Source organism: Oryx dammah, unplaced genomic scaffold (assembly GCF_014754425.2).
Source record: "Oryx dammah isolate SB20612 unplaced genomic scaffold, SCBI_Odam_1.1 HiC_scaffold_16, whole genome shotgun sequence".
NCBI lineage: Eukaryota > Metazoa > Chordata > Mammalia > Artiodactyla > Bovidae > Oryx > Oryx dammah.
This window is the reverse complement of record NW_024070200.1, coordinates 63,700,524-63,710,966: the sequence shown is the minus strand read 5'-3', so window position 1 is coordinate 63,710,966 and position 10,443 is coordinate 63,700,524. Positions and strand designations below refer to the sequence as shown.

The following is a 10,443-nucleotide window of genomic DNA, read 5'->3' as shown; positions in this document are numbered from 1 at the left end:
CGTGCTGGCCTCGCGGCTCGTGCTGCCCCGCGCCTCCGAGTTGAAGCGGGCGGGCCCGCGGCGCCGCGCCAGCCCCGAGGCTTGCCGGCCCGGGCAGGCGGCCGCGGTGCCCCTGGCCGGCGGGGCGCGCGGGGATGCGCGCGGGCAGCGGCTCTGGCCCCACAGCGAGGCCCAGGATGGCGTCCCGCGCGACAGGAACTTTCTCTTCGTCGGAGTCATGACCGCCCAGAAGTACCTGCAGACCCGCGCGGTGGCGGCCTTCAGGTGAGCCCCCGCTCCCGGGCGGCGTCCAGCGTCCGAGCGCGTTGCCCCGCGGCCCGCGTGCGGCGCGCGCCTTTGCCTGCTTCCCAGACCCGGCGCTCGCTGGGTTTCCGTGGGGCCGCTGTGCCCCGTGGGGCGTGCCGGGCGTTGGCAGCGGGCTCAGGGGCGGTATAGCGAGCGCAACGCTCAAAAGCAGGGGCTTTGGGGTCCAGCGGACCAGCTTGGCCCCTCTGGGTGTACTCTTCACGCGGACTTTCTGCTCCGCGCTTCATCTTTTCTTGTGTTAGTCCTTTCTTTTGTTGAATGAGCGCGACCGAACATTTCCAAACACCCATAAGAGTGTTTGGAAAACTCAGCACAGTACTGGTGATAGTGGTGGCAGCGGGGGTTATTATTCGAGGCTCTGAAACCTGCACTTTTAGCTTTGCAGAACTAGAGCCTCTGTAAGTTAATTTGGTCAGAGGCCTTCCACTTTTAGTTTTCACTGTTGGAACCATTCTGGTAAATGGAAGGGGTACACGCTGCACACTCAACCCCACCAGACTGTTTTGTAATTGGAAAGAGAACCTTTGGGAAAGCAGTTCTTGGCTCATGGTAGATTTGTTGTTAACTAGCCCAGTTTAGTGACGTGTGTGTTATCCAGTATCTGGGTCCTAGTTGGCCATATGAGTCAGAAAAGTGGCTGGAATCATGTTCAGGATTAACAAAGGGATTAGCCAAAGTAATCTTTAGAAGAGTGAAAGAGAGATGATACTGGAATGAATTTGAGGTAGAAGAAGGATGTATTAATAGATTCAGTAAAGAGATTTAATGGAAACCTTATATGTGTGAAGTACAGAAATGCTTACTCTACAGATAACATTTGGTATTCATCCAACCACAGACCAAACCAACCTGAGAGGTCTGCTGGGAATGGACTCTTAGAGCAGTCATTACTGAGAGAGGCCAAGCTGGTTGTTGTTCTTAATTTATAACCATCACCTTTATAACTTCAGCTTTTAACTGTAGTCCTGGTCTAAATTTTCAGGCATTAGAAGTTGTGAGGAGAAAAGCATATTTGGGTCTCCGTTCCTCTAAAGGAGAAGGTAAAGGGTTGAAAAGGAAGGTAGAGAGCAGTAGAGAATGTCTGCCTTTTCAGTGCATTGATTCCCCATTCCTGTGTTTCCACTGGATCTTGTTTAAGTCCATGACCTAGGTTCTGCCAGAAGGGGACTGAGTGCCTGAAAAGGTTACAAAAGGTAGCATAAATTTGACTAAGATCATGACTTGGAAGCAAACATGCAGATCATGGTTTTCTCCCAAATCTATTGAATTAGGTGGAGTTGTGCTTTTTGTTGTTTCCTGTTTGTTTTTTTTTTTTTTCCTTTGAAGTATAGTTGATTTACAGTGTTTTAGGTGTACATCAAAAAAGCATTTGATTTTTGAAAAAAGGAATATCTAATCAGAAATTGAGGATGAGCTATATACATTGTTTACAACATGGTTTTTAAAGTAAATCTATATGACTCCAGTTTGATGACAAGTTCTTTGAAATCAAGTTTGGGACAGTTACCAAAGTGATTTGTTCAAATATGGACATGTAACTCCCTGCCCCCCAAGCAAATACTTTTTCATAGATACAAAATCACAAACTAGAAGGGGTCCTGGTAACACCAGCAATACTCAGAAAATGATTTGCAAACTGGATACTATTTAACACTTGGAAATGATCTTTCCCCAAACCCATGCTTGAGGCTCTATGCTTGGCCTCCTTTCCAAATCTCCTACCTCATCTTTTTTGGATGTAGGATTTTATCTCATTGTTTATTTTCTTTAAGGCAGCTAGGGAGAAGTAGAAACATAATCTGTCCTCTGGCCCTTCTTTGTGGAAGTTCTGCCTTTTTGATAAAACCCTTACCGGGAAATGGTATATTCTATACAGTCGTTCTGTCAGCTTTCGGGCATACTTCTTCTCGTATCTCTCTGATCTTAAGTAGTCATATTAGTTGGAGCCTGGGGGTGGACCTGCCTTTCTGGTTAAGGTCCTCTCCTTCTCAGCCTGTCCACATTGTGATTAGACTGGCTGCAGGAGAGGACACAAGACTATTTTAGCCTTAAGGAACTTCTGGGGAAAGCCAAAATTGGGATGGAGGTTATAGGATGTAACTTATAATTATGGCTTTGCTGTGCTTTGCAGCCTGGGCCAAAAGTCCACACTCAGCTTTTAAACTGGAAATTTCACGCAGTATAAAAGTTGGCTTGAATCTTCTAGCACAGGGTAGAACTCTAGTTTGGCACTGAGTTCTACATTTCCGCTGAAAAGGTGAATATGTTCTTTACCATAGGAAAAAAGTCAATGTTTTTATTTTTGTTTATTAAAGTAAAAATTTTTGTTCAGCTTATAGGTTGAAGGAGATGGCAATGTTTTTAGAAAGATGTCACTATGATGTATTTTTATGCTAGGACGTTGACTGTCAGAATTCAGATTTAGGGACTACTAACTGTCTGAGATTCAGAAAGGAGCTATAAAAGCCTTTGAAAAATTCAAGGAGATACACTTGTCTGCACTAAAGTTGGTACACTTAAGTGATGGGAGAGCACCATCATTACCGACTTTTCAGTTCTGCCATATGCTTCCAATGAGGAGAGAGAGCACCAACAGATGTTAGCAGTGCAGCTGAAAGCAGGCGAAGCAAAACAGTGTAAGCTTCAGACAGGGCAGCAGTAGCGCTCCTTCACAGGCACCGAGCAGATACGGTGGCTCTTATGTTCACGGGAGTGGTCTTGGCTCATCAAATGATCCCATACACTTAGGATTCATCCCTTTGTTCAACAAATACGTGCATGGTGCCTTGGTCCTGGACTCTGAGTGTTTGGGAGCACAAAAGTGAAGATGCTTGTCCTCATGGAGCTTCTGCTCTAGTGAGAGGGACAGATGCTTAAAAAGAGGGTTTCAGCTAGTGATGGTACTGTGGAACTAATGGAGCAGGGTGATGGGATGTCCTCTCTGTTAGATGTTTGGGGAACACCTCCGAGAATGTGGTGTTTGGGCTAAGATCTGGGAATGTCACTGATGAGTGTTCTTGGCAGAGGGAAGAGCTGGTAAATTATAAGACAGGAATCAGTTTGAAACTTGAAGAAGATCAATAAAAAAAAGAAGATGCGTCTCTGGTGTCATGGAATTTTACTCTAAGTGAATTAGAAAGCCTTTGGAGGTTTTGGACTTCCCTGATAGCTCCGTTGGTAGGGAATCTGCCTGCAGTGCAGGAGACCCTGGTTCAATTCCTGGGACAGAAAGATCTGCTGGAGAAGGGTTAGGCTACCCACTCCAGTGTTCTTGGGCATCCCTTGCAGCTCAGCTAGTAAAGAATCCGCCTGCAATGCGAGAGACGTGGGTTCAATTCCTGGGTTGGGAAGATCCCCTGGAGGAGGGAAAGGCTACCCACTCCAGTATTCTGGCCTAGAGAATTCCACGGACTCTATGGTCCATGGGGTTCCAAAGAGTAGGACACAACTGAGCAACTTTCACTTGGACGGTTTAGATGGGAAAGGGAGGGGCTTGCATTATATTCTGAAAAGTTAATTCATGCTATTGTGTGAATAGGTTGTGGGAGAGCGAGGAGCTGTTAGGAGGTGAAGGTGGTTGGGATGGAGAGAGGACCATTTCCCCACGATATATGCAGGAGCCAGAGTTGGGGACATGTTGACAAAATGCTTCAGAGGCCATGAAGCAGAGAGGAATTCAGGATAATCTGTAGGATTTTGCCTTGAAAGAAAGGGTGGGTGGCGGTGTCATTTATTGAGATGGGGAAAACTAGAGGAGGAATGAATTTAGGGGGAAGGAGGTAAGTCAGCAGAAATCTGGTTTTGTACAGGAGCGGGTGGATGTGTCCTTAGTTTTATAAATATAATGAATTTTAAAAGGAATTGAGAATAGATTTATATCTGAACTGATTACAGTGTTGGAACTCTGAAGCTGTCTTAAACTAAAATTCCCTTAGGGTTCTGGATAGGCGGGTGTTCTACAAGTCAATATGTAAGATTTTTTTTTTTCCACTCATCTGTAAAATATTTGTATTCTAGGTAATTTCACTTTAAAATGGTTCTGTGATTCTTCTAAAGTAATTTAGTGTGCTGGCTAGTGATAGTTCATTGGAGTCTCCGGCTGGGTTCATTATGTCTTACTGTTACTAGCTGCAATTTTTTTTTCATGTTTTTTTTAGTTACATCATTTGATATACAGAAGTTAGACGTTCATGTGATTCAGTCTCTTCCTTTCAGGAAGCACAGAAAGTTTATTGCCCTGGAGAGATTTTTTTTTTTTTTTTTTTTTCTTTTTTGACTGTGCGTCTCAGCTTGTGGGATCTTAGTTCCCCAACCAGAGATCGCAGCTACTCCCCCTGCATTGGAAGCGTGCAGTCTTAACTGGTGGACAACCAGTGAAGTCCTAAGATTTTTTTAAGGAACATTATTCTCATTTTAGAAGGGGTACAAATCATCTCATCATCATTTTCACCCCAAATGATACGTTGTCTCAGCACCACCTGTTAAATAAGCTCCCATTTCCCTACCAATTTGAAATGCCATCTTCATCATACTCAAGATTCTTGGGTATGTTTTTGGACTTCCTGTTTTGATTCATTGATCTTTCTGTCTGTTCTTGTTCCAGTACCACCCACTGAAATTATTGAAGATTGAAAAATATTTTAATATCCGGTAGACAAGTCCCCTTTGTTACTCTTCTGTTTCAAACATTACTTGGCTACACTTACCTGTTCTTGCTGAGAGAGTTTTGGTGCTATTTGGATTTTTTTTTTTTAATTAATGGTTTGATTTTTTTTATTGTATTTAGATTTCAGTCCATTTTTATGCCCTGAACACTAAACTAATACAGCGCTATCTATTTATCTTGACTCTTGCTTCCCCTGGGCTGAAGATGGGGAACTGATTTGTTCTTTTTCTCAGAATAGAGAGGTGAATGGTTTCCCTTCTTTGCCCCAGGAGTGATAAAGGGTGCTCTTAAATATTAGCATCCGTTTATAGGGAATTATGGGAAGAAAGTTCAAGAAACACTAGCTTTAGATACAGGATTCTTATTGCAAGATGTTTTATCAATTAATGGCCTCTTCCTAATGTTTTAAATGAAGGCAAACTGTTCCTTTTACCAGTCTCCATGAGCAGATCTGAGAGTTCCTTCTTTTTTTGAATGCTGTAAACCATGTTTATCTTGAAACAGTTTAGAGCCGTGCTTGCTTTCTTAGAATTCAATTTGGCAAAAAATTACTGAAAGCCTTCTATAGTCAAAAAATTAACATGTAAGTGAACTTTTGGGGGCACAACCCATTTCACATTATAAATTACCTGTATAAGAAAACTGATGAAAATTACGGTCCTGAAAATGAGTTTAATGTTATATATCATGGCTCCAGATCTGGATGTCTCCAAACAGAATATTCCAAGGATAGTTTGGTTGTCAATAGAAGATAAACACGATTGTGTTTTTGTTGCATTGGGAATTTCATTTTTTTTCCCATTCATTAGTTAAGCTGCAGTTTTTGAAAGTAGATTAATAATTCCATTCTTGTGGAATTAATTGTCTAGGGAAGGAAGCAAATGATACTGTTGAATGAAAGGGCTCGCAAGGTGCCTGGACTTGTTACTGTGTGGATGCAGAAGAGAGAGGTCTGCACTGACTTACGAAGAGGATTGAAGAAGGTCTCCCTCACAGTCTTATTCCTCTTCCCTTGCATAGTCTTTAAGGATGAGCTGGAGTTTCTGAGGCAGACACAACAGGTTTCTGGAAATGTGAAATAGCAGGAGTTAGTGAAGGGATGATGAGAAAGAACAGTTCATTGGGACTGGGACCTGAGATCTAGCAATTCCACTAGAAATGTTTCCAAGGAATTTTAAAATGTGCTCAAGTATGTATTCTGTGAAGTGGGAATTACAAGAAGCTTTGGTGTCCTGCATTAGGAACTACAGACCCTGATTGATTTCTCTAGTTTGTCCATTTTGTGATCTGCTTCTCTAATCTTAAAAAATAGTGTGGCTGAAATATGTTTATTGGAATGAAGAAAAGTTCATAATATATCTAAGTGAGAGTAGGTTTTAAAACTGTATGCCAAGTATGAGACCATTTTTAAAATCAAATGAAATGTTTCTTTTTCTGTGATATAGAAAAGGAAGTATAAAAGATATACATACCATGATGCTGAACGATTTTTCATATTCTGGGCACTTTTTGTATTTTTGAGTTTTTCTGCAGTGAGAACTTATTTTATTATAAAGCTACATGACTATAGTTTTTTTAAAAGCAGAGAGGTGACAGCTCTTGGGAGGAAGTGTGAATGCAGTTTTGAGCGTGTTAATCGCAGGTACCTGCCAGACTGCTGGGCACAGGGGGCATGTTGGCCCTGGGTTCCCTGGGGTTTGAGGTCAGGGCCATTCCTGTTTCAGTAAATGACAATTATTCCTGCCCCAAAATGTAGGGATAACACACTTATGTGGTGTTACTATACCTGGATTTCATCAGTTACTCTATCTGTACACTTCCAGATGATACTGAGGAGAGTCGGGTGACAGCATTTTTAATGTGAGGGCTTCTGTGTATTCATAGTATTCTCTGCCTCCATCTTCTGTCCGTGTCTTTTTGGCTTCTGGTTCTGGATGAAAGTGGAGGGATGAGAAACTTAGTTACAATGTAAAAGAAGCGAAACTAGGGCTTCGCGGGTGTCCAGTGGTAAAGACTCCACCTTACAATGCGGGGGACACCTGTTTGATCCCTGTGCTGGGAGTATCCTCCATACCTTGGAGCATCTGAGCCCGTTTGGCACAGCAGCTGAGCCTGGAGCCCACACTCCACAGTGGAAGCCACAGCAGTGAGAAGCCTGTGCCCCCTGCTCGCCACAGCTGGAGAAAGCCTGTGTGTAGCAACAAAGACCCTCCATGGCCAAAAGATAAATAAATCTTTTTAGAACAAGGTAGCGAAACTGTTCATCTCACCTTAATTGTGTCATGAACTGAAGTGTTCATGGCTACTATATGTTCCGTAGTTAAGTACATTTTTCTATGGATGATTAAAAATGAGGTGGTCTGCTCTGATTTGATGTCAACTCTGGGCTTGCAAAGGCTGAGGATGATTGAAAATGTAGCTGTTCATGCCATTAAAATGATTGCTTTGTAAATTGAACCTAGATGCAACCTAATACCAGAAAATAACTGGGCAGGATTTGGAGTGACAAAGGGACCCAAAGACAGAATGAAAGTTTCAGGAAATTAGTTTTGAATGAAGTCTTCTGGCCTTTGAAATCAGCCCAAACTGTGAAGGTATCCTTCAATGGGCAGGTCTTAGCCAGGCAGACAGATAACATGGGAGACAGTGACTGAAACGGGTATAAGGCTGTCTCCTTATCTGTGATGCCTGTTTTCTCAGCTGGAGTTTCCCTGGTGGCTCAGATGGTAAAGCATCGGCCTGCAATGCTGGAGACCTGGGTTCAGTCCCTGGGTTGGGAAGATCCCCTGGAGAAGGACATGGCAACCCACTCTAGTATTCTTGCCTGGAGAATCCCCATGGGCAGAGGAGCCTGGCGGACTGCAGTGCCTGGGGTCGCAAAGAGTCAGCACGCCTGAGGGACTAAGCACAAACAGGGAGCAGCGGCGGAGGGACTGCAGAAGGAGTGTGGGTAGTAACCTGGGAGAGCAGTGCAACACGTGCAAGCCAGTGGACGTGTTAGAGTCAGACCTCACTGGTGGCCTGGCTTCCACGGTTTTAGCTGTGTGATCTTGGGCAAGTTACTTAACCTGGCTCTGAGCCTCAGTCTCCTCCTCTGTAAAAGGTGGGTCTCAGTACCTCTCACATCTTGTGGCGTTGTCGTAAGTTTGAGTGTCTGATGCCCTCAGCATGCACTGCCCCTTACGCCGTAACTGTTGGTTGTTGATGATTGTGAAGCAGGCTTGATGCCAGGAAGCACTCCAGCAGAAGACGACGACTGGCTTCACAGGAGTTGGCTGTGGGTTCAGGGTGGTTTCAAACAACACTGATTTTTTTTTTTCTTTAAATTACATTTGAAAACTTAATTTTGTTTATGCATGGTTAAGAATTAGTTGTGTGTTTACACTTTTTAAGTGTAAGCAGCAGAATATAAACTTACAGCTTTCTAAAAGTAGCTAAGACTTGAAGCTTGGAAATGGACCACAGGATCAGAATTTATCTTCTGCTATTAACGCTCCAAATTTTAATTATTGTGTTTCATGGATGGCGTATTTGTGGTCTCTGTTGATAAGTGTTTCTATTGTTTGCTGTGAATCTAGGCTCAAAGGGCAGATTGCTCTTAATACCTTGGTGCTGCCTCCTGGGCTTGTGCCCAGGCCATTGTTGAGGCGGGAAGCTGTCATCCACCCTCCAACAGCTTTATTCGGTGGGGGAGCTCTTTAATGTTTGATTTTAGCTTAAGTCTAGTTTTCAGGATTAATGGAAAGTGGTCTAATACGATTTTTCCTTTAAAAATTTTTCCCAACGTTTGTGATCCCTGTTATATACTTTCCCACCTGCTTCCAAAAGACTTTGAGATTGCTCATGTCATAGGGTCATAGCAGCGAGGCAGTTAAACATTTAAAAAGAGGAAACCACATACCGGAAACCACATGCATAGAAGAGGGACGCTTCAGCTCAGTACTCTGACTGCAGTGCTCCTGGAGGTAATGGGTTGAATAAGGCTTGTGGTCTCCTGCCAGGGACATTCCTTCAGTTCCGGGAGAGGCTGTGAGTCCTCACTGGGTAGCCTGCTTGGGAAGCCCTCCTTGTTCTCCAGGCCCGTGGCTGCTCTGACTGGCAGTCTAGAACTGTCCTTCATGGGCTTTTTTGGGAGGTTGAGCTAAGACTGCTGCTCCGTCGTGTTGTGCCTCCTGTAAGGGTGCTCCGTACCTTTGCTCCATTTCTTTGTCGTAGACGCAGGGGAGAAACTTCCTTGAGGTCTTAGTATCTAGAATCATTATCCCACTTGACCCTGAACAGTGGAGCTCAGTCTTGTGACTCCTCTTGGTTGCCTGCTGAAAGACTTACAACTAAATTTGGTGCCATGTTAGCAGACGTAGAGCACGTGTGACGACTGATGCGGTCTCGCCCCTCGAGCTCACTGGGTAATCACGGTCATGGGTTCTGAGGTGGGCAGGCAGCCCCTACCCTGATTTTGTCCTCTCTGCTTCAGGTACCACCTTCATGCCTTGCTCCAACTTTCCAACTTTTGTTTTTCTTTTGCCTAATTTTTTGATTATTCTTTTCATCTTGTATGCATTTTGGTTAAGTTGTCTTAAATCCTTTCTGTAATAGGGAAGAATATAAATGTGTACCTTTAATTACACAAGCATAATTACAGGAGCCAAACATCCTGGAGTGTGAAGTCAAGTGAGCCTTAGGAAGCATTACTGCAAACAGAAATCTAGTGGAGGTGATGAAATTTCAGCTGAACTATTTCAAATCCTGAAAAATGATGTGGTTAAAGTGCTGTACTCAGTATGCCAGCAAATTTGGGAAACTCAGCAGGGCCCATAGGACTGGAAAAGGTCAGTTTTCATTTCTAGTTCCAAAGAAGGGCAATGCCAGAGAATGTTCAGACTACTTCACAGTTGTGCTTATTTCACGTGTTAGCAAGGTAATGCTCAAAAGTCCTTTAAGCCAGGCTTCAGCAGTATATGAACTGAGAACTTTCAGAAGCTGGATTTAGATTTAGCTGGATTTAGAAAAGGCAGAGGAACCAGAGATTAAATTGCCAACATCTGTTGGATCACGGAAAAAGCAAAGGAATTCCGGAAAAACATCTGCTACTGCTTCCTCAATTAGAATACCTTACCTGCCTCCTGTGAAACCTGTATGCAGATCAAGAAGCAACAGTTAGAACCAGGCATGGAATAACAGGCTGCTTCAGAATCGTGAAAGGAGTACGTCAAGGCTGTGTATTGTCGCCCTGCTTATTTAACTTTTATGCAGAGTGCATCATGCAAAATGCCAAGCTAGATGAATCACAAGCTGGAATCAAGATTGCTGGGAGAAATATCAGTAACCTCAGATATGCAGATGACACCACTCTTATGGCAGAAAGGGAAGAGAAATTGAAGAGCCTCTTGAAAGTGAAAGAGGAGAGTGAAAAAGCTGGCTTAAAACTCAACATTCAAAAAACTAAAATCATGGCATCTGGTCCCATCACT

The 10,443-nt window shown here is 43.6% G+C and overlaps 1 protein-coding gene across 1 annotated transcript in view; it reads left to right on the top strand.

Moving 5' to 3' along the window:
• Position 1: 1 nt before the first annotated feature.
• CHSY1 (chondroitin sulfate synthase 1) overlaps positions 2-10,443 on the top strand; it is a gene marked incomplete at its 5' end in the record, with an annotated part of 82,662 nt that continues 72,220 nt past the window's right edge. The window contains one exon of the mRNA XM_040257136.1: positions 2-264. Within this exon, the coding sequence (XP_040113070.1) occupies positions 2-264 (263 nt within the window). The remainder of the gene's footprint in view (positions 265-10,443) is intronic.